General features: G+C 35.4%; 1 protein-coding gene across 1 annotated transcript in view; it reads right to left on the minus strand.

Moving 5' to 3' along the window:
• The window catches only part of PCDH15 (protocadherin related 15), a 689,667-nt gene that overhangs the window by 149,565 nt on the left and 515,342 nt on the right, over positions 1-24,760 (minus strand). The window contains exons 20-22 of the mRNA XM_024744857.1: positions 22,125-22,430; positions 19,105-19,329; positions 6,207-6,323 (exon numbers count right to left, since the gene is read on the minus strand). Of these exons, the coding sequence (XP_024600625.1) occupies positions 6,207-6,323; positions 19,105-19,329; positions 22,125-22,430 (648 nt within the window). The remainder of the gene's footprint in view (positions 1-6,206; positions 6,324-19,104; positions 19,330-22,124; positions 22,431-24,760) is intronic.

The following is a 24,760-nucleotide window of genomic DNA, read 5'->3' on the forward strand; positions in this document are numbered from 1 at the left end:
TATGCTTCTGTGTGAGATTTTGTCTGTATAGCTTTGCTTCCACCATTTGTCCTAGGGTTCTATCCGTCCATTTTTTTTTAATTCTTTTTTCCTCTTAATAATTATTTTTTCATTTTAATAACTTTATTATATTTTATCTTACTTTATTTTATTTTACTTAATCTCCTTTCTTTTTTTCCTTCCGTCCCTCCTTCCATCCTTCCTTCCTCCCTCCTTCCCTCCTTTCTTTCTTTCTTTCTCTCTTTCTACTTCTACTAATCCTTTCTTTCTACTTTTTCGCCCTTTTATTCTGAGCCGTGTGGATGAAAGGCTCTTGGTGCAACAGCCAGGAGTCAGTGCTGTGCCTCTGAGGAGAGAGAGCCAACTTCAGGACACTGGTCCACAAGAGACCTCCCAGCTCCACATAATATCAAACGGCAAAAATCTCCCAGAGATCTCCATCTCAACACCAGCACCCAGCTTCACTCAATGACCAGCAAGCTACAGTGCTGGACATCCTATGCCAAACAACTAGCAAGACAGGAACACAGCCCCACCCATTAGCAGTGAGGCTGCCTAAAATCATAATAGGGCCACAGACACCGCAAAACACACCACCAGACGTGGACCTGCCCACCAGAAAGACAAGACCCAGCCTCATCCACAAGAACACAGGCACTAGTCCCCTCCACCAGGAAGCTTACACAACCCACTGAACCAACCTTAGCCACTGCAGACAGACACCAAAAACAACAGGAACTATGAACCTGCAGCCTGCAAAAAGGAGACCCCAAACACAGTAAGATAAAACAAAATTGATAAACCATTAGCCAGACTCATCAAGAAAAAAAGGGAGAAGACTCAATAGGATTAGAAATGAAAATGGAGAAGTAGCAACTGACACTGAAGAAATACAAAACATCATGAGAGATTATTACAAGTAACTCTATGCCAATAAAATGCACAACGTGGAAGAAATGGACAAATTCTTAGAAATGCACAACCTGCCAAGACTGAATCAGGAAGAAACAGAAAATATGAACAGACCAATCACAAACACTGAAATTGAAACAGTGATTAAAAATCTTCCAACAAACAAACAAATAGAACTACCATATGACCCAGCAATCCCACTACTGGGCATATACCCTGAGAAAACCATAATTCAAAAAGAGTCATGTACCAAAATGTTCATTGCAGCTCTATTTACAATAGCCCAGAGGTGGAAACAACCTAAGTGTCCATCATCGGATGAATGGATAAAGAAGATGTGGCACATATATACAATGGAATATTACTCAGCCATAAAAAGAAACGAAATTGAGCTATTTGTAATGAGGTGGATGGACCTAGAGTCTGTCATACAGAGTGAAGTAAGTCAGAAAGAGAAAGACAAATACCGTATGCTAACACATATGGAATTTAAGAAAAAAAATAAATGTATGAAGAACCTAGGGGTAAGACAGGAATAAAGACATAGTCCTACTAGAGAATGGACTTGAGGATATGGGGAGGGGGAAGGGTAAGCTGTGACAAAGCGAGAGAGAGGCATGGACATATATAAACTACCAAACATAAGGTAGCTAGCTAGTGGGAAGCAGCCGCATAGCACAGGGAGATTAGCTCGGTGCTTTGTGGCCGCCTGGAGGGGTGGGATAGGGAGGGTGGGAGGGAGGGAGACGCAAGAGGGAAAAGATATGGGAACATATGTATATGTATAACTGATTCACTTTGTTATAAAGCAGAAACTAACACACCATTGTAAAGCAATTATACTCCAATAAAGACGTAAATAATAATAATAATAATTCCTCAGGTAGCTTGTCTGAACTCTGAAAGGATAGTATAGCTCTCAAAATCTCAGCAGAGGGGAAAAAAATTACCTCACAGCTGCAATTATTATGCCTTTATAAAAATACTTTCTGAAAAAAATGTGTAGTGAGAATACTCATTGATGTTTAAAGCCAGTTACTATTGAGAACTTACAAGATCTTTTTCATGGAGCACATTCATTTCATAAATTGATACTGAAACCTACAAAAGATGTCTTCAATATATAAATATTTCTCACATGAATATATGCAAATAAGAAAGTCTGTCAAAATTGCTAATATTAAACATGCTCCAAGTACTGACTTACTTTAAACAAGAATCTTATAAATTCCTCAAATGCATTAAATGGAAAGAATGACACAACAATGAGAAGATATTCCTCCATGGGTTCCTCATAACTTCTTGGAAATTAGCAAAATGTAAGCTTCATTTATTTATCCAAATTTTTCCATGTCTATATGCTCACGAAGGACACTATTCTGTGAGGCATTTACCCTGCCCACAAAGAGACCTCTTGTATCATGGGGTTTGGCCACAGCTTCAGAAAGAATAAAAATATGCAAATGGAAAATTAAACTTGCAGTTTTGTTTTGTGAAAGTTTGGAGTGAGAAGTCTCTAGTGAGCAGAAAGAAAAGGTTAGCAATTTTTAATATCCAAAATGATCAGTCATTCACTATACACGTCTCCGGTGAACTACATAATGTCAATGGTGTCACAAAAGCAAGGCAGAAAATGAAAGTCCTAACAGCTTTAATTTAGGGGAAAAAGATCCCTGGAAGATGTTTTTCTCCCTCTAGATCACTTCAGGTTTACACAACATGCATTTTATAATTCTTAATTTATGTTTGGCAAGAATGTTCTCTCTGGCTTTAAGACCTTACCCATTTCTCCATCTGATATTTTGTGGTTGCAATTTTCTAGTTTAAAATGGGTGGTTCTCATTTCATTCACAAGAAACATGATGCCTTAAAAAAGATCTGGTCAACCTCTAGAGATGCACATTATTATTGCAGAATTGTAACAATACCTACTTATATGAGGGAAAAGAAGCAACGCTTAGCATTATATATATATATCACTCCAGTTAATTCTTACAGCCCTCAAATGGCCATACTTAGGCTTGGAGACAATAAGAAACTTGCCCAGGGTCACAAATAACTAAATTTCTGAAGATGTGGCACATTTTGACAATTCTAAAGAGCATAGAAATAACTGCTTATTTATTCATTTATTCAGTTATTCAACAAGCATTTGCTACTAAGTACCAAACATAATTAGATGTGGGAAAACAAACTGGAATAAGTTTGGATTCTTGCCCTCAAGGAAATTACCTTCTAGTTTGGAAGAGAGACCATTAAATAAACACAGTGTTACCCACAGATACTCACAGACCTAAGTAGTGGAACTGACATAAGAGCCCTGAAAGATATGAAATTGAAACTATCTTCCTCTAATTAATAAATATTTACAATAGTAACAGAATAGAAAACACTTGGCAAGCTCATCCAAAAAATACTGATTTTGATTTGTGGTACTTACATAAAATAATAAAAGTGAACTCAGTCATAACATTTTGAAAGCTGTGTCATTTTTATTTTCTTAAAAATTTCATGGAATTGAGCTTTTATTGAGCACCTACAGATTGGTATAGGTGCACCCAAATTGTAACTATGCTAATTTAAGGGACACAATTTGCAGCAATGATAGAAAACTTAATGCTGAATACTAGTTATTCCAAATGACTGCTAGTGTTTCAAGGATCAAAACTAAGTCTGATAAAATTTATATTTGTTAGCTGAAATAAGCATGCTCAGTATTCCAGTTGAATGACTGGCATCCACCTTTCATATACTGAAAAGCCAGCATTAGACATTAACTGTTCAAAAAAATACTATTAGGAATGCAAACCTCAGAGCTTCTTCTAAAGAAATGTAGCGTTCAAGCCTGCTAAGTTTCCGTAAACGGGCTTAGGGAGTAAAAAGGCGGCCTTCTCTCTAGGTAAATACTGTAGAGAAGTAATATAACTTATTCAGAAAACAGACAACAGACCAAGACATCTTCTTTCACATCAGTGCAGTGACTGAATGTCAAACCAGGTACTAAGGTCACGGTGTCACATGTGAAGTGAGGATTTTGCCATCCATGCTAAGGCTTTGAGGTCTATCCCACATAGGTAAACAGCAGGCCTACTTTTAGTCTCTCATTAGTGTCATTAAGCTTAACACTATCTTAAATTCTGTGCTAATGAAAATTTCTTAGAAATATTAGTATTTTAAGATGCTGTGTTGGCTTATGACAGGGTTCACGGCAGTCTGCCCAAAATATGCCACTTGGGCATATTGATTATTTTGAATTAAAGTTACTTAAGAAACAGTCAGTATAAGATGGACATTCTGACTCCTCTTTGTCCCCCTGAAAGCAGGAAATAAATCTCCCATGTGAAAGGTATCCTGCCTGCACCAGGAGAAAGGAAGAAATCCTTACTACCAGAGATAGGGAATTCAAAGACAAGAAGGCCGTGCAAGCAAACCTTTTTACTTCTTTACTAAAATACTACCCCAAGCCCAAACCCCTTCATCTTGTCGGTTCTTCACAAATGTATTGTTTCTTGGTCTAAAAGGTATAAAAGCTTCCTACTTTAGTCACTTATTTGAGCATCATATTTTTATGAGCTCTGGTACAAATTTAAATTTGTTTTTCTCCTGTTAATCTGTCTTATGTCAATTTAATTATTAGACCAGCCAGAGAGCCTAGAGGGGAAGAAAGGAAAAGTCTTCCTCCCCTACATGTACGCTCATTCAATACAGTGCTTTTTAGTTTCTATGTGCAGTTCTGCTTTTCCTATGAGATTGTCAGTTTCTGGAGAGCAAAACCTGGTTAGCACAGTGATTACTATGGAGTTGGTGATCAAAACACATCTTGAATAGAATTGAATTGTAGTCCTAATTTCAAAGTATTTTGTACCTCTGACAGTTTACTTAAAAAGCAGACAAGACACCAATTTCACATCCACCATCTCTATTGGTATGTCCAAGGCTATGAAATTTTGCCTGTCGTATTTCCCAAGATTCAATAAATCAGTTTCAAAGACATTTTAACACACTTGAGAAAAGGAACTTCTGAGTGAAAGGTCATTGCTTTCATGTTAACATTATTATTTTTCAAGACGTCATAGTCACAAAAGACTTTATATGGCTTGTCACAACTGAAGCTGAAAAATGTTATGATTGCCATTTATATTTTATTAAATAAATAGCATTACATAAATACTGTTTATATTAGCAACACAAAACTGAATTTTTAAATCACTTATAATATTGAGATCTTTTTCTATTTTCTTACTTTTCTAAAATGGTTTAACACTTTTAACATTTTTCTAGAATATATCAGCCACTGACTTGTACTTCAAGCTCACCCAAGGTAAAAAATTCAAATCTTCATCATTCAGCTATTATGAGAATAAATAGTTAATACCTATAACACCCTCAAGTTATTTACAGAAAGCATTTTTATACTGGTACTATTAGTTTTTTTTTATTTGTTTTTTGCGGTATGGGGGCCTCTCACTGTTGTGGCCCCTCCCGTCGCAGGGCATAGGCTCCGGACGCGCAGGCCCAGCGGCCATGGCTCACGGGCCCAGCCGCTCCACAGCATGTGGGATCCCCCTGGACCGGGGCATGAACCCGCGTCCCCTGCATCGGCAGGCGGACTCCCAACCACTGCGCCACCAGGGAAGCCCTATTAGTTTTATATGCTATTTTTAATACATTAAGAAACAATATTCAGGAAAATTTACCTCACTTCTGCTATAATAATATTTTAATTAGGAACCCTCTATCTTGAAAGACAATTTAGGGCATCTCAAAAGATGCCCTGAAATTCTGGATAATAAAAGAATCTATTAAATATGTTCTAAAAGCAATACAACTTCAGTTTACCAAAATTAACACATTCAATATAATATTATGTCATATGTTGATTTAGTGTTTGCTAACAAAATATGAATAAAATGTAAAATACCTAAGGATAAAATTTATCCAGGCTAAATTCAGCTTACAATATTCTAAATAAAGAACCTGAATGATATTGATTACAAACGTAGACAATTCTTTCTATACATATTTATCATTAGTACTAGATAAATTGATAAACAGTAAATGTTGAATCCCAGTAAAACAAAAACCATATCCCTAACTGTCTAAGTTCAATAATAATTGCTTGAAATATGGTTTGTACCTGTGGATGCAAGAGGCAAAAGTACATCAAATGTATGTGAGTGAACAGAGTGGAACTCACACAGACTCACTGCACTGTCTTGGGAATTGGGTCATTTATAAGTGTTAAAGATTTTTCTCACTTTAGTTCAGGGTGTTAATCAACGTCTTCTACTTACAGGAGGGTCTGCATCTTCAGCATAAACGGTTGTGATAGGTGTACCCTTGGCGGCATCTGGAGCCACTATCCCTTTGTAGATCCGTTTACTAAATACTGGAGGATAATCATTCATATCCTGTAAAAACACAATTAAGAATTTAGTGCTTCTGTTGAAACCAGGTGAGGTACACAGTGACTAGACCGGCTCCATCTCTTCATATCACACAACCCATTTGCCACTGTCAGCCTTCCATCCTCTCAATTCCATTACACTCACTTCAGAATGGCACCCCAGAGGAAACTGCCAGAGTTCCTATACAGTATCAATGTGTGTGATACCTGCCCCATTCTACCAAAGGCCATTCTACTCAAGTAAAGAGGCTGTCACACACCCTGTGCTCCTCCAAATACATCTTTCAGATATTTGGAGTGATGTGTGAAATTTTCTCTAAAGGTACTTCTAATGGTATGATGCAGTTTTGAACTCTGAAAAGTAGGAAAACATTCATAAAAGGTGCCCTTCTATGAGACAGGTGTAGAAGACAGTATTTTTGTTTGTTTTGTTGTTGTTGCTTTTAAAGAAAGCTCTTTAATGTTTCTGTTGCAATTGCAAATTCTTTATATATATACTTAGCATAATAGTATGATTATAACATTTCAAATGCAAATTGTGAAATATCCTTTTATGCCATCTTACATTTTTACAAACATAAAATGATTAAAGGATGTTTTCCCTGCACCACACTACAATAATGACACATAGGTTAGATGTTCTCAGTCAGAAAACAATTTTAATTTATTTAAAGATTTTTCAAAGTGATTTATATGCATCCTTTAAGTTTTCACAATTCAATGATATAAATGCATTGCTATTATGTTTATTCATTAAATGATATTTATCAGGTTCCTCCCATTTTTATGACCCAATGCTAGGCTCTGGGGACAGTGTGGTGGCTCAAGAAAAGATGTTCCTGAATTTGTCACTTAACTGCCATTTGACAGGTAAAGTTACTGATTCTGCCAATAGCTTAGCAACGTCGCCTAAATTAATCTACTTATTTGGCAAAACCACTAATTAGTCTGGTCTCCTGAGAGCAAGACCATGTTTTTCTCAAACAGTTTATCTTTGATGGAGAATTTCAAATCATTTTTTTTCTCAAAAATAATGTTTATTAACCTGGCTGATTTATCTTTCCTAAATTTACTTTTTAAAAAAATAATCATTGCACCCTGCATTTTGCAGGGCACTTTTGGTCAAATATATTTGAGCCCCAAACTAAATTTGTTAGTTATCTTATTCTCCTTGTCATCTTTTTCTCACTTGATGTTAAAAACAAAAGAAGAAAAAAAAAAAAAAGAAGAAGAAAATTATTCTACACAGTCTTTGATATTTGCTCTGATACAACAATTTTTTTGCACAATGTAAATTGGAAACACACAAATTAACTGATTAAAAACACCTCTTTTTGCAAAGAGGTCAGGATAATTAACTATTACAATCAAATCGAGCTTGCTTTTATGTTCACAATAGACTTCTGAGTCGTGAATCTGAAAAACCCTGTAGATTCTAGTAAAAATTGGAGACCTTGAGCTGTAAGAAAAACTGAAAAATAAAAAACATCATTTTCTCTGTTTTGACATGTAGTATTCACAGCCTCTACATGAAAAAGACTTCCTTTATAAATGATGAGCTTTAGAATCTGAACAAGTAAATAAACCTAGGAAGCACTGGTTCTCTATAATGAGGAGAGTGGAGGGTATTGATCTTGAGGTTTCAGGCAGGGGGTGAATATATAAAACATTTGCATGCACACTTCCTCCTGCTTTCAAGAGTGCCAATTATTTTAACAAGTGAGTCTTGTAACCAAAGGGGTAGAACTCCTCTTGCACTCCTAAATTATAACTTCTGAAGGTTAGAAAAGGAGCCCAACTGTGATTTTTCTCTACATGAGTTTCCCAAATCACATAAACTCAATATATTCCTATGAATTTTCTTCTCCCGCCCCCCACAGGGGACATTAAAAATCTTAATGTAATCTTAATTCTTCAGGGAAAAAAATAATATGTGATTTCCTAGTTATGTCAATACAGCCACTGACAGTGTTGAGTACAGTAGCCTTTTTATTTTTTGGCCGGGAAAGTAGTCACCGATCACCTTCTAACTGAACACACAGTGGACATTTTTATAATCTGGCTTCACAAACTGATTATACAGAAACCTAAATAATTGAACACCACTAAAAGACTGGTATCCCCCTTTGGTCTGCTTGCCACTGACAACGTGAAGAATAAATCAATACAGTTATTGTAGCTGTGTTTCTTCTTCTGGTACATTGTACATATTTTGAGGTTACAATCTTTCACTGTGGCTAAGCTGTGTAGCCAGTTGCACACAGTTCTTGCATGATGCATTATTTCAGATTAGAGAATTTACTGAAATGCAATGCCAAAGAGCATAATCAATACTTCATTATATTTATGCTCCAGGGATGTCTGAAGAAAAATGTACATAAATCTGCTTCTGTACAAATGCTCTACTATGCAGCAAATTAAGGATAAACTCCACTCTCCAAACGCAAGCCCTTTTCTGTTGCCCATTGTTCCACTAGAGGGCAGTATTGACAGAAATAAAATTTCATTTTCTATTCTCTTGTTAACAATTTTATTATTAAGTTTCCTTTCTGTGGCTATACTTTTTGTTGGTCTGAACAAAAATTACTTTTCATGTTTCTAAAGAGTATTCTGAATATTACCATCTTGAACTAAGACTTGATCTTCTTAGAAAAAAAGATTGTTGTACAAGTACGCATAATTAGTTTCCATGTATCAAGCAACAAAAACTGCACCTGAAGATAGTTATCTAAGAGGAAGAAAATATGAGTTTCATTTATTTATTTTCTAAACTCGTCTAAAATAATCACAGAAACCATTTCTGCTTTGACAGACCACAGAGTAGATTTAAGGAATCTTTTTTAATGAGCATACCAGGAAGATAGGAACTTGCTGGTGAATTTACAAATTAATGGCACGTTCTCTATTGAAAGCGATGAGAAATAGATGACAGAATTTTTAATTTCTGGAATCATAGGCTGAAAGCTGTTCTCGATAAGAGGCTATTTTCCTGACAGAAGAGTACTAACTGGTTATATTCCGATCATCTTTCTTTAAATGATGAAAATATAGAGAACGTCAGCCCTCATCTTAAGCTCTCATGCATGCTCTGTGAGGAGACCAGATGGTGTGCGCCAGTGGGTGGAATGGCTCCTACAGTACCCTCTAGTGTTATCACTAGCCACATAGAACCGTTGGCTGCCCTGCTCTCTGAAATCCCTTAAGGCTTATGGAGCTGATGCCTCCTCTTCCTTGGCAGACGACACAGTTGATTTTTTCCTCTGCCTGTTACCAGTTCTGTTCTGCACTACCAGACACCCTCTATTTACTGTTTCAGTTGTTTTTTTTTATATTATCTACCTTCTGCTGTTTCTTCCGTCTTGGTTTCTTTACTTGCCTTTCTGTCTTTTCTGACTTCTCTACCTTCTCTTGTGATTCTGCCACATAGGGTCATAAAGGCCCTATCTCCAACCAACCAAACAAATCTTTCCTTTTATGTTTTGCATGGGGCTCTCTTAAACACAAGTTACAAACTTACCTCAATGTTCTTTTTTGTTTTTGGATCAAAACCTGTACTGGGAAGATTCTTTCTTAGCTGCCTAAATTTGTTTTTTGTTTTGGTTTGGTTTTATTTCTGAGTTTGAAGCTTTTCTGGATTCTTGGGGGATAGTATTATCCCTAATGTAAGGTAATCAATGTTACACTTTGCCACAAGTAGCAAAATGTACACTATAGCTCTCAGTATCACAAATATTGATGGAGCTCCCACTGTGCATTAGGTAGTACTTTAGGTGCTGGGGATATGGTTACCACCAAGAAAGATACAGTGCCTGCTAGTACTGAGCTTACAGTTTAGTGTGGAAAGCAAAAAATAAATAAATATTAGCAAGTGTGATGGATGTTATGAAAGAGAAAGTATAAGGATGTGATGGGAATATATAGTTAGGAGTTTAAATTTCACATAGGATGCATCTCTGTTACCTGAGCAACTGCCTCATCACTCATGCACTCTGGCAGGTAAAACAGTCCTTCAAAATTGATGGTTAAATTAGAAGAGGTTAACATTGTGTAATGTTGACAAATCCACTAATTTAATATAAAATTCCATTCCCATCTAGTTTCTCTGAACTGGAATGGTAATATAGGGGGAAGGCAGTTGATAGGTTTTTGGATTTTTTTTCCAAGCCATGACACTGTGGTCAATTGGGAGAATACGTGCACATTCTAAGCTTGAATATTTGAGCATCAATTCAAATAACATCACCCTATTTCAGACTTCCTCCAAAGTGCATCACAATTATATATATATGTATGTGTGTATGTATATGGTTTATTTTTACTGTATATCAGACGTTATGCTAAGTGTGTTAAATTTATCATCTCAATTAATTTGCCTAAAGTAGATGTTAGCTATTATTATTATTGTTCCTATTTTTAGAATAAGGAAACTGAAGCTTAGAGAAATTAAGTTGCTCACGATTATCCAGCTAATAAAGGGTAGAGCTAAGATTTAATTCTGGTATGTCGGATCCTAAAGGCATCATTCTGCTACTTGCAGGTGAGGAGAAAGGGAACTGGCAAAGTCATCAGAAGATTATACATAAAATGACTTGAGTAGGATTTTCATTAAAATTCCACACATAAAATTTTAAATACCTCTTTCCAAAAATATTTTACATTTTTAAGAATTCTTCTAACTAGTTACTACAATTTTATCTTGGCAACCTTGCAAGCTTCTAAACACTGCATAATTCTAATCTATTTCCCTGAAGATAATTTTTATAATTATTTATGAAGCTTTTTTTTTGGTAAAAAGAGACTTTCAGCAGTCATATTTGTACATTTTAAACAACTTATTCAATATTTAACCCTACAAATAGTTATTTTCACTAAAACCTAATAAAGTTTTTTCCAAATTGCATTCTTTGGAAAATTAGTCCTATCAAAAGCTTTACAAATGAAATTCCATGATCAATGGTGGGAAATCACGTTTTATTTTCTTGAGATTCACAACATACACTAGCATATTTAAGGCTCCTATATAAAGGCCTACGGCATAGATATCGGTTTATTTTTATATATAGCAGTGTTTCCCAAATCAACTTGTCTATGTAATACTTTGTGTATGAGACACCCAGTACCATCTTGAGGAGCTAGTGCTCTATGAAGTATATCATGAGAGACCCTGATGATGATAATATATTGAAGGCACAAATTATTACTGTTTGGAATACTGTATGACTTTGGTGAAGTCAAGTTCTCAGAGTACATACTGAGGACACCAACATATCAAGAGTGCCCCCCTGTATGAGGCAGCCAATTCACTGGGGTAGAGATCGCAGCTATAGTCATGATAGGATTGGAAAATGGTACCAATGCTTAGCAGTAACTAGTATCAACAAGGCTTATCAGCATCTATTGTCCCCACTGGGAGAGCTGTGGTAAGGCAAGCCTGGTCTCATTTGCCTTGGCAGGCAGGGAAGAATGTGATCATCACTGAAGGGTAAAATTACTTAATTGTGTATACTCTATAAGTAAAGCATTTTCTTGGGACTCCCAGAAATCAGTGGGTGATATATGGGGAGCCATAGCAATATAAATTACTCCTGTTTAAGATATTATGTTATCTCTGGGCTTGTACGTTTTTATCTGTTTCCTCTGGTTTGGTTCTTCAGTGAAAATATGTTACATCTTTGTTGTAAAGCTGTAGAATAGCAGAATAGGCAGATACTTTAAGAAACCATCTGAATCAGCCCTATGACACACCCTCCTTGATGTATTCATATTCTTTAAACACGGAAGTGAATATATTAGAAAGAATATACTCTTAAGAATCTGATAGCACAGAATAGAACAGAGGGTAATATTTGAAGGCCATAGTCCTAAATGGGTATTTTCTCCAGGTGAACCAACCTCAAGGTGAAAATCAGCAAGTCATAAAAAATAATGATCAATCGGGAGGAGGGAGGAGGGTTAAATTAGAAGTATGGGATTAACACACCGCTATATATAAAGTAGATAAACAGCAAGGATTTACTGTGTGGCATAGGGAACTATATTCAGTATCTTATAATGGAAAAGAGAAAAAAATATATGTATGTATAATTGACTCACTTTGCTGTACATCTAAAACTAACAATATTGTAAATCAACTATACTTTAATAAAAAAAAATAATGATCAATTAGACCATAATCCCACTAGTTGGTCCATTGAAGATATCTTTTACTCAGTCTCCTCCCTCCAGAGCAAGGGAAGGAAAGATGCTATAAATATTGAAATGTCCAGAGTTTCTGATTTGTTTGAATCCTGGATTATCTCCTTGTCTCTCAAACCACAGCTCCTTTGACCAAATCAAAACAAGGACTCTACTAATACTGTCACCACAGAACATCAGCGGCAAATCACTGCCTGTCAGGTGTCCATAGTTTGGCAAATGCCACCTTGGTACTGGGCATTGAGTTTCTATCTATCTTCTTTCCTATACACTTTGGGGGTAGGAACATTCCTTTCCTTCGCAGAAGAAGAAACCACTCTGAAAGATGAAAATGCTAGCTCTATCTTCCAAGACTCATCGTATTTCCTAATAACCTCAGCCCTTCTAGATGGTCTTTCATTTCTGGTCCCTCCATCTATCCCTGCCTACTCCCATACCTGCACCCTCTTTTACAGGTAAACACAACCAGGGGTGAATTCAGTCTCCTTCCTTCACAGAAGCATCTCCCTCACTCTCTCTCCTACTCGCATGCAGCCATTCTATCTAAAATTACAATCAGCAAATGACTTAAGTCATCTGTTTATCTTGGACAAGTTCTTTACATTCCTTTTAATGCTACCCAGAATTATATACACATTTAAATATTTCAATCTTTCTGGCTTATATTCAGCTTTTGGCTTACTATAGAAAACAGATCTTCTCTTTCCGTGTATTTTCTATATTATATTATTATAACTCAGTTTGTAAGGGCAGATTTTTCTCTGGATTTTATGTGTAAAACTATTTAGAATTTTATTTCATTTTCCAGAGGTTTACCCATATCATGTAATTTACTATTATCACAGATTCAATTCTTATAGATATTTAATAAATATACAATGAAAAAGGCCTTGTTTTATAAATGTTCTGCAAAACCTTTGCAACAAAAATACATATTACTTGTACGATCATGATTAGTTTTGTTTTGGATCCTTGAAATTTGACACCAAGAAAGCTCTTTGCAGGTGTCTGTGATAAAATTCCATTTTCCTTCTACTGTGAAAATATTTTTCCTTTGAAATAAATATTATTTCAATTATCTCAAATACTTCAATTTCCCCATTATCACTTCAATTTTTAAAAAGTTTGATGGACTAGATAGGAAGTACCTGATCTTTTTTTCCTTCTTTACAAAAGAAATTATGTTTCTGCTCATTTTCAAAGAGAGATCTACAAGATGCTTTCCCCTTGGTGACTGTTTTGGGTAGAAATATCTCTTGGCAAATCCTATGCAATTATGTTATCAGTAAAACAGCTTGTCCGTACTGCAAGTTAACAGACCAACAGCAGAAAATTTGCAAGCTTGGGAAAGATTTACATTTGTAGAGAAATGAGAATTGTATTCCACTCTTCCCTTCAAAACAAACAAATACGATATTTTTATGGGCCCCAATAGTATACAATACAGTTTTAAAATTCTCTTTGTGATAATCTTATCCTGAGTGATCAGGAGAAAGGAAAGCAAGTGTCAGCCTGCATTTGGAGAAATGTTCACCAAATTTTATTATGCTTAAATAACCTTGAAAAAGAAAACAAAGTGGCACTGAAAAATGTCTAGAATTAAATATTAAGTTTTGTTTTAAATGTACAATAATCCAGAAATAACTTTGTATAGGTCAGGAACCCCTGACCAATGAAATAGTTTGACTTCTCTAAATAAGATAGAGCAACTGAGACAATAACATCACTCTTATTTCTAAAGAAAGAAAGAGCCCATCAATGAGCAACATTTCGCACAAGCTGATGTAGAATCCTTGAGTGAATCCCCTGTATTAAAATAAAGGGGTGGTTAGGGAATGTAGAAGGCATTTTAAGAGACTGAAGTCCCAGATAGAGAATGAATCTTATTTAGTGCACATCCTGCTTGTTCAGATGATAGTTTGGGACTCAGTTTGACACCAATGACTTCTTCCATCAAAAAAAAAAAAAAAAAATCCAAGCACATAAGTCTAAACTGAAATTAGAGCAGCCAAGCTAGAGTCTATGAGGGATTATAACTCTCCATTATCAACCACATCTATCCTGAGAGAGAAGGCTACATACCACTTGAGCATCCATCTTTGAATCTGGGAATTTTAGGGTGAAGGTCCTTAGTAGCAAATCTTTTCTTCACTTATTGCCCAGAACAGCCAATAGATGGACCATTTTTTCTATTTAAAATGTTTTTAGTGTTCAACACCATCAAAGCATATGGGTAGGCAAAACCAGGTAGATGGTCCAGAAGCCATTTTGCTCATTTAGTTCACTTAGGTCAGTCTCATCTTTTAGTCTTTTTCATGTCTTTACCTATCATGGCATCTTCATAACCACCAATATTATCATGTTCCTAAAATTTCTGTAAGCAGATTTCTAAATTTCTAAATGTCATATCATAATACTGTGGCAAAATAATATTTCTAAATATGCACTGAAGCCCCTCAGGCCCTCGATGATTTTGTATTGTTCCTTGATCCTTCCCTAGACTACTAGAGCACTGAAAATCAATGTCTCAGGAAAGAGAGACACAAATAGAAAAGCAGCTTACCCAAGAAAAGATTTTGATAGTTCACATTGCTATTCCCAAAGAGAACTTAATGCTGAATAAAATTTTAAGTCCCTGAAATGATACATTTACAAATCCCTGAAACAGATAAAATTCTTAGGACAGAGAAACACAAAATGCAAGGAGTAGATACAGAACCATCGTGGACCCCAGAGAAAGAAGGAATGCAGACCCTAATAAAATACTCCAGATAGCGTTAGGGCATCTGAGAATGGAAAGGATTTGTGTTCCCCTTTCGAATGTATTGGGGTTGGCCAAAAAGTTCGTTCAGTTTTTTCCATAAGGTGACTCTAGTAGCTAACTTCATTCGAAAAAATTGTTAGAATGTATTGGGACAGCTGCCATATCAGCATGCGTTTAAAAAAAAAACATCAAAACTGGTGAATTTTTGTGTAGCCATTGTAATATTGAAGATGGAAGAAAAAAGCAACATTTTTGGCAAGTTATACTTTATTATTTCAAGAAAGATAAAAATGCAACTGAAACGCAAAAAAAAAAAAAGATTTGTGCAGTGTATGGAGAAGGTTCTGTGACCGATCAAACATGTCAAAAGTGGTTTGTGAAGTTTCGTGCTGGAGATTTCTCATTGGACAATGCTCCACGGTCAGGTAGACCAGTTGAAGTAGATAGCAATCAAATTGAGGCATTAATTGAAAACAATCAACGTTATACCACGCAGGACAGCCGACATACTCAAAATATCCAAATCAAGTGTTGGAAAATCATTTACACCAGCTTGGTTATGTTGATCACTTTGATGTTTGGGCTCCACATAAGAGAAAAAACCTTCTTGACCATATTTCCACATAGGATTCTCTTCTTAAACGTAATAAAAATGTTCTGTTTTTAAAACAAATTGTGATGGGTGATGAAAAGGTGCTACTGTACAATAATGTGGAACGGAAGAGATCATGGGGCAAGTGACATGAACCGCCACCAACCACACCAAAGGCTCATTTTCATCCAAAGAAGGTGAGGTTGTGTATACGGTGGGATTGGAAGGGAGTCATCTATTATGAGCTCCTTCTGGAAAACCAAACAATTAATTCCAACAAGTGCTGCTCCCAGTGAGACCAATTGAAAGCAACACCTGTTACCATCAGGTAATGCAAGACCACATATTTCTTTGATGACCAGGCAAAAACGGTTACAGCTTGGCTGGGAAGTTGTGATTCATCCACCCTAATTCACCAGATGTTGCACCTACAGATTTCAATTTATTTTGGTATTTAAAAAATTCTCTTAATGGAAAAAATTTCAATTCCCTGGAAGACTGTAAAAGGCACCTGAAACAGTTTTTTGATCAAAAAGATAAAATGTTTTGCGAAGATGGAATTATGAAGTTGCCTGAAAAATGGCAGAAGGTAGTGGAGTAAAACGGTGAACACATTGTTCAATAAAGTTCTTGGTGAAAATGAAAAATGTGTTTTTTATTTTTCCTTAAAAACTGAAGGAACTTTTTGGAAGACAGCAGGACTCCAGGGAAGAAGTGACATCATGTGTGTACCAGCAGATAAGCCTAATTCAAGTGTAAAGTAAAGGCAATAGAATAATCCCCACATCCCACCCTGATTGCAGGATTATCTTAACAACAACAGCAAAACACACAAGAAAATCCACACTCAAAGATCTTACAGTCAAGAGCATTAGAGCATTTACCTATATGATAAATATAGTTATGCTAATCATATACTGGTGAAATCTTTAACAATCTTCTATGTTTTCATATCAATATTTTATTGTCTAAGAAAACCAATTGCATACCTTATTTATCAGGTAAACAATCAAACAAAAGTGATGATTTCTTGTACCATCATTTATACCTGGCAGTGCCCTTTAAGAATGAACATTGTACAAAAGCTGCCTATGACCTTCTGTGCCTTATAACCTGTGTACATACAGCCCTCTATGGAAAGCTGCTTTCAAGAACTGAAGTCATTCCCAGAACTTTCCACATGCTTTAGGTAGCCAACTAGAACCAGATGGTGTAAAGTCCTGAGTAATTTATCATAGGTGAATTCTGCTAAACAATTTACCTCAAACACATTACAGGTTGTAATTCTAGGCATCTCAAGCGGCAAACTTTAAATGAACATAGGTTCCTATGGTTTTCTGAATGATCTCCAGAATCAGACAACCTAACAGAACTGGTGAGTCAAATAACTTGATCCCATTCAGTTAGGATACATTTCTAGTGATGTAAGGTGACTGCAAGAAGTACAAATAGTCCTGCTGTATAGCAGACCAATGTGTGGTTGCCAAATTTGTATTGCAGTTCTACCATCTATAACTAAATATTAATTCAAAATTTACACATACTTCCATGTTTTCTTCTAATTTCATAGATTTTATTTTTTTAACATGGAAACCTGGTCTCAGTGGTTACCTGGCAAAATCTGAGTCATAATCATAAATCATATATTTTTTGTAGAACATATACATTTGTGAACATAATATGAATTAAAATATCTATATTAAAGTGAACTTAAATTGCTTACCCAATTAATCTTATTCACATATTTCATTCGTGGACTTATTGAAACTTTCTATAAGCTTCCTTGTAAAGTCTTCATTTATCATATAGATCTTCTGTATCCTTGTCACTCTCCCTTTTTCCTTTTCCTTCTCTCCTCTCTCACTCTTTTGCTCTCACTCTGTGTGAATCTGTTTCTTTCTGACTAGCTCTGTCTTTTTAACCATTCAAACTCCAGTCGGGTACCAGAGAAAACATGTTAAGAGGGTAGTTTCAAATTTGTACTTTCTTCCCCGGACCAAAAATCATACAAAACATGTTTATGAAAGCACTTTTATGTCACCAAAGAAATAAAGGTCATTTGAAGTCATTTTTTAGTACTAAATACCTTTAATAAAGCAGCTCGAGGATCATTTGTATGTGTATATTTGTAACTGAAGTATATTTTTCAACATCTGATACTCACACAACCTGTGTAAGAATCATCTGTGTACTTTTCTAATATACTGATGTCTCAGATGCTCCTGTGAGAAAGGTGCCCCTTTGGGAAGGAGAAGAGGGATCTGAAAGTTGGGTATGCAGCTCAGATGACCTTTATATACACTAACATGTGAGAACTGATGAATCTTTCCTCATGTCTTCTTTTAAATACACAGCTTAACAATCACAAGAAACCCTAAAGGTGGAAGACGACATGCTTTTCTAGGCAATCAACTGGTGCAGGGTATTTTATTAAGCTAGAAGGCAAATCTAGAGAGGCTGAGAGAGTCCCCAAGGTCATAGAACTTGAAAATGGTTGAGCAAGAAATTAACCCCAATTCCATCTGATTCCAAAGCTTGTTTCATTCCAGAATCTTGAGTTCCAACTAAACTAAACTAACTAGTTCTTGGGGGCTTAGAATTCTTAAACTTTCAGAATCCTCTTATGCTTTTTTTTTAATTTTTATTTTTTTAAGTTGAAGGATTTGGATGAAGTTATTATCCCTGGTGCTGTGGAATCTGGACTAAAGTGTAGTCTAGAGAAATTATGACTTGATTGAAGTCACAGAGCTAATGGTGGACCCAGGGAGACACAATGTTTGAACTCTTATTTAGTGGTTCTTTCAAACTTATTTTTTTTTTTTTTGCGGTACGCGGGCCTCTCACTGTTGTGGCCTCTCCCGTTGCGGAGCACAGGCTCCGGACGCGCAGGCTCAGCGGCCATGGCTCACGGGCCTAGCCGCTCCGCGGCATGTGGGATCTTCCCGGACGGGGGCACGAACCCGTGTCCTCTGCATCGGCAGGCAGACTCTTAACCACTGTGCCACCAGGGAAGCCCCCAAACTTATTTTTTATAAGTTAAATAATATAGTTATTTCCCAAGTCTTTGTAAATACTGTACATTCAAAATTTTATGTTCTGGCTCTGGTACCACATATAATTATGAATCCTGCCCCCAGATATTATACTATAGTGTGGATTTAAAAAAATAACAAAAACAGGAACTACATGTAGAGAGTACAAAGTAGGCAACCAGAAGTCATCTATATTCCTTACCTTTACTATCACTGTGACAGTAGCAATACCAGGTGGCATTGTTCCATAAATATCAAAGGCCTCCACTAGAAAAGTGATACTTGCTTCCTGGTCTGGAAATGCCTCATAGTCCAAACTCCTTAAAAGGGAGAGCTCTCCTGTAAATGGATGTAGAGCAAAAATGTGCTTCACTTCCGGACTTCTTATCCGATAAGATACATTAGCTCCGAGGTCAACATCTTTGGCCTGTAACAAATTAAGAAGAAGAATGGTTATATCACTGCCATTGCCAAAATAAAGAAATGCAGGACTGACAGAAGTCATGTGTCAGTACCTAGAACAGCATGAAATGAATGATGATCAAAAGGCATGTTTCAGAGAGAAACATTTTTTAAAGTAATTTACCAGATAGAGGGAGAGGGAGAGAAAGAAAGAGAACAAGTCAGAGACAGAGACCCATGAGGTTTTGTCATTGTTGATCTTGTTACTGTACCTATTTTATTTGAAAAAATCACTAATTAAAAGGATCATACCACAGTAAAGAAATAAATATTGTCATAAATGATTGCTTATTATTTCCTGACGATTGTATAACCATGAAAAATAATACCTTAAATAAAAATAAGTATTAGTGTGTGCTTTCCATAAACATAACAGGTTATTAAAGGGCTATATGAAAACGTAAATATATCTTCTCACAAAGATCCTATAATACATTTCTAGAGATCACTCTATTATACCTCCCTTCTTTTAACTAATACTTATTGAGTGTGCACAAGGTGCTATAGAGATGCACAAGATGAATACAAACAAGATACCTACCCTCCAGATTACTGTCTCAAAGAAGAAATAAGACAGAAATACCAAAATAAAAGGGATACATGGATGGACCTAGAGATTGTCATACTGAATAAAGTAAATCAGAGAGAGAAAGACAAGTATCATATGATATCACTTATATGTGGAATCTAAAAAAATGGTACAAATGAACTTATTTACAAAACAGAAATACAGTCACAGATGTAGAAAACAAACTTATGGTTACCAGGGGGAAAGGTAGGGGAAGGATAGATTGGGAGATTGGGATTGACATATACACACCACTATATATAAAATAGATAACTAATAAGGACCTACTGTACAGCACAGGTCTCTACTCAATACTCTGTAATGGTCTTTATGGGAAAAGAATCTAAAAAAGAGTGGATATATGTATATGTATAACTGATTCTCTTCGCCGTACACCAGAATCTAACAGAACATTGTAAATCAACTATACTCTAATAAAATTGTTTTTTAATTCCCATTTCCAAAACTAAAGTCATTAAAGCGAAACAAAAAACAGCTGAAAAAACAGGTTTCAATAGGAAGTCTTATAGATGACTCTTTCATTCAGTAGTAGAGACTGGCAAAGGCAACTCTGGCAGAGGAAATGGAATGGAGCCAAGGACAGAGTGGGGAAGGTCAGGGTGCGTTAAAAAATGCATGCAGTAAAGCAAGCATCTTTGTGAATGTCAGTCTTGGCCCCCTCCAAACAGTTATCAACATCACAATGGGAAAGACACTGTTAAAGCACAGATTTTATGATGTCACCTTCCTGCCTAAAAATTCTTGTTTTCATTTTGGATCAACTCCAATCTCCTTAACATGGTAAGAAGGACACATATATTTTCCAGCCCTTTAGCTCCTCACTCTTCTCTCCTCCAGGATTTTGAGCAGGTTCTTCCACTGCCTTGAATACTCTTTCTTCCCCCTTGAATGCCTCTTATTTGCCCCTCAGTTCACAATTTAGAAATAAACTTTCTCCAGGAAACATTCTCTTTGTTCTCAAGATTAGGTTAAAGAGCCCCTCCTGTGATCTCCCAGGTTCCTTGCATTGAGGACCTCTATATTAATTACCAGTTACTTGTCTGTTTGCTACACCAGACTGAAAATTCAATGAAAGCAGGAAACTTGTCTTGTTCATGTTTGAATCCCCAGAGTCTAGCAGAGGACTTGGCATGCAGTGAGCACTGAAAATATGCTTATTGAATAAAGGAATGAGTGAATGAATAGATGAATAGAAGAATAAATGGAGAAAGAATGGCCCTCTCCACCAGCATCTGCCTTTTTTAGATGTATTAATGTTTGCTCACTAAGTAAACACATATTGAGTTGAATTATGGAAGAAACACAAGTTCCTGAAATGCATGCTAACAAAATTCAAGTTGTAGACTGCAGGTTGAGAAAGGACTATATTTTTTTCTTACAAAATACACTTCATAGACCACCTATGTCATAATTAAAGAGGTTGTGCTTAAAATGCAGACCTCTAGGCCAATCTAACCTACTGAATCAGAATGTCCAGAGTTTCTGGTAATAATTTATTTGAGGACTGAAAAAAAGAGGCTTAGCTATGAAGACACTAATAAAAAGGAGAGTTAGACTTCTGGAAGGATGCCAGTTGTGTACGGAAAGTGAAAAAGATATTACAAAATAATAGGTACAGCAATATCCCATTTCTGTAAAATATGAGGCAATTCTGTACATGTATATATGCGTATGAATGTATATATATATGTACACACTTGCATACATGTGTATTTATATATATATGTAAATAGTTATTTGATATTTGTGTGAGCACAAACATAAATGTAACAGAATACACATAAAATTTAATACCGAGGTACAAGGTGAGAGTCTATTAAGTTTTTTTTTTAAATAGTCTCGTATTGTCAACTGTTGCAATAAACATTTAGCATTACTTTTGTAAATTAAAAAGAAATCTGTTAAGAAGTGTTATTCAATTTCTCACAAAGGCAACTTTTCTCCCTTTAAATTTTGGTATATCTCTAAAATAGGGTTGTTAGATAAAGCACAATATGTAATATTTGAAATATTTGAATGCTTATATTCAAATTTACTCACTTAGCTGAAATTGAAATTTAACTGCATATGCTTTTTTTTTTTTTTTTCTTTTAAATTTACTAAGTCTGGCAGCCCTACATGAATGTCAAATCTTATACAGAATTCATGAAATAATTGCTTCTTCCACACACCTCTACTTGAAGGAAACTGGTCCCGGCTGGCAGATTTTCTTCAACGACGACAGTATATGTTGAATTGGTGAACACAGGACTATTATCATCAATATCCAAAACCCTGATGGCCACTGTTAGAGTTGAATAACGAGGGTGTACCGCTCCATCAGTTGCCACAACAACAAGTTCATAGTAGTCCCTGACTTCTCTGTTAAGCTTCACTGATGTGTAAATGCTCCCATTGGATGTGATACGAAAAAGATTATTGAAGTTACCCAAACTGTAGTATACTTGGCCATTTATTCCAGCATCAGCGTCTGTTGCCTAAATAAAATTAAAAACAAAGGAATTCACACAGTACTCTGTTATGATTTTTTCACATTACATTTTGTTATGCTGCCCTGCCAGAAGGGGATAAAGAATTATGGCATATTTCTAAGCAAATATTTTTTTTCTCTAGGGAGAAAATTTAAATGATAATGACAATGTAGTACAAAAGTCTAGAACATGAAAAGAAATATACTATAGTTTAATTGATGTTCTTCATTCAAAATGAACATAACATAATTTGATACCAGTAGAAATAACAATATTATATTATGACAGAAAATTCACATTTCAAAAATGCTGAATTTTTCCTGTATTATCATTTCTTTAATAGATTTGGAATTCTAAAATTTAAAAAAACACATTTAGGTTTTAATTAAACATAACTGACTGACAACTTAAGATTTTACAGCTTTTTAAATTCAAGCACTATATGTGTCTATATGTGTGTGTGTGTGTGTGTGTGTGTGTGTGTGTGTGTGTGTGTATAAGCACCATATATATATAACTGCATTTAATCTGCCTGATATTCTTATGAATAAATATCATTGGTCCCATTCTACAAATAAGAAAGCTGTGGCTTATGTACTTTAATTATCTTGCTTAGGGTTACACAAGAAATAAATACCTCAGTGCCCCAGTTCTTAGTATAATGTCTTGCATATAAACCTACTTAATAAATATTTGTGGAATTAATGAATGTTAGAATAAATTAATGCAAGGAACTGAGATTTAAAACTAAACATGCTCCAAAACCCAAATAGAAGTGAAAATATAGTAACTGTAAAGCAACTGCAAAGGGCTCTTCTTTAATATTAGAATACAATCTCCAAATGATAACAGAATTGTTGATGCTATAATAAACCTATTGTAACTGAAAATTTTATGTAATATTAAATCACTTTGCATCAAATAAAATGGGTAAATTTTGAGTGACTATTCTTCTGATGGAGTGTTATGAGAATTAGAGTGTTATGAGAATTAAAATAATCTAAAAATCAATTAATTGGAATATAAATTATGAGATTTCATTATCAAATACAGTGCATTTTGTGCTAAACAGTTCTATGTTATTGTTTCTCAAAGAAATTGGAATGAATCTTAGCATCTATAAAATATTACATAATTATGCCCCAAACTTCACTAAGGAAAGGAAGGAAAACAAGACACTTGGCTGCATTATGAGCCAGGGACACAATAATCACTTAATATCTACAAAGCCTGGGATGCAATATAATGTATTTTGAACAGCACACGAGCAGATGTATATCCACTTTTACAAACACTGGGGAAGCATGTGGGGTGGGTTTGCTGAACACTTGTGCCTTGTTTGAAACGATAAAGCCCAAGATGTCCATAACTGCGCTCCTTCTGACTGTCATAATGCCAGACATTCCAGCAGGATTTGTCCCTTTTATTCATCAAAACACAAATGACCCTGGGAGAGCATTACCTCTGGAGTTTTAAGCCTGAGAAAAGATAGAAGAGTAATTGCAGGAATGTCTGAAGAGGACAAAAATACAGTAAAAGAGCTGCAGAGTTTCCATAGACATATTTTCTTCTACTTTTACATTTTTCCTAGAATTTGTCTTACAGATTATTGACATATTAGTCAAGCTGGTCATCTTAGTGGAAAAAACAAACAACAATACTGCCACATCCCTTACAAAAAAAAAACAACCAATCAAACAAAAAGTGTTATTTTTTGTCTTAAATCACTGCTCAAGTAAATAGAAAAATACAAACCAATAATGTAAGTACGTTCTATTTCATTAAACCAACACTCTTAAAAGTTTCAGGGACATTTTCTGTCTGTGGGTATTTTTATGTAATCCATAATTTAAATGATTCTTGCCCAAGATATATTCTTATTTATCCCCATATTGGAAGATTTATTATGATAGAATGATTTAATTTGATTAATATGGCTGTGTATGTATATGTGTGGGGTGGAGGGGGATGTTAGGTATGTATTGTACTATGTATGTCCAGCTACTTAACTAATATCTCTACTAGGACACTTTATGCATATTATATGAGTTTTCTACTGTTTCCATAACAAATTACCACAAATTTAGTTGTTTACACATTGCGAATTTATTATTTTATAGTTCTATAAATCAGAAGTTCAACATGGGTCTCACCTGGCTAAAACCAAGGTATGCAGAGGTCTGTATTCCTTTCTGGAGGCTGTAGGAAAAGATCCATTTCTTTGCTCATTCCAGTTATTGACAGAATACAGTTCCTTGAAGTTGTAGGATTGAGATCCCCACTCCCTTTTTACGTGTCATGTAAGGACAATTCCCAACTTCTAAAAGCCACCCACA

This window comes from Neophocaena asiaeorientalis, unplaced genomic scaffold (assembly GCF_003031525.2).
Source record: "Neophocaena asiaeorientalis asiaeorientalis breed wild unplaced genomic scaffold, Neophocaena_asiaeorientalis_V1.1 scaffold131, whole genome shotgun sequence".
Lineage (NCBI taxonomy): Eukaryota > Metazoa > Chordata > Mammalia > Artiodactyla > Phocoenidae > Neophocaena > Neophocaena asiaeorientalis.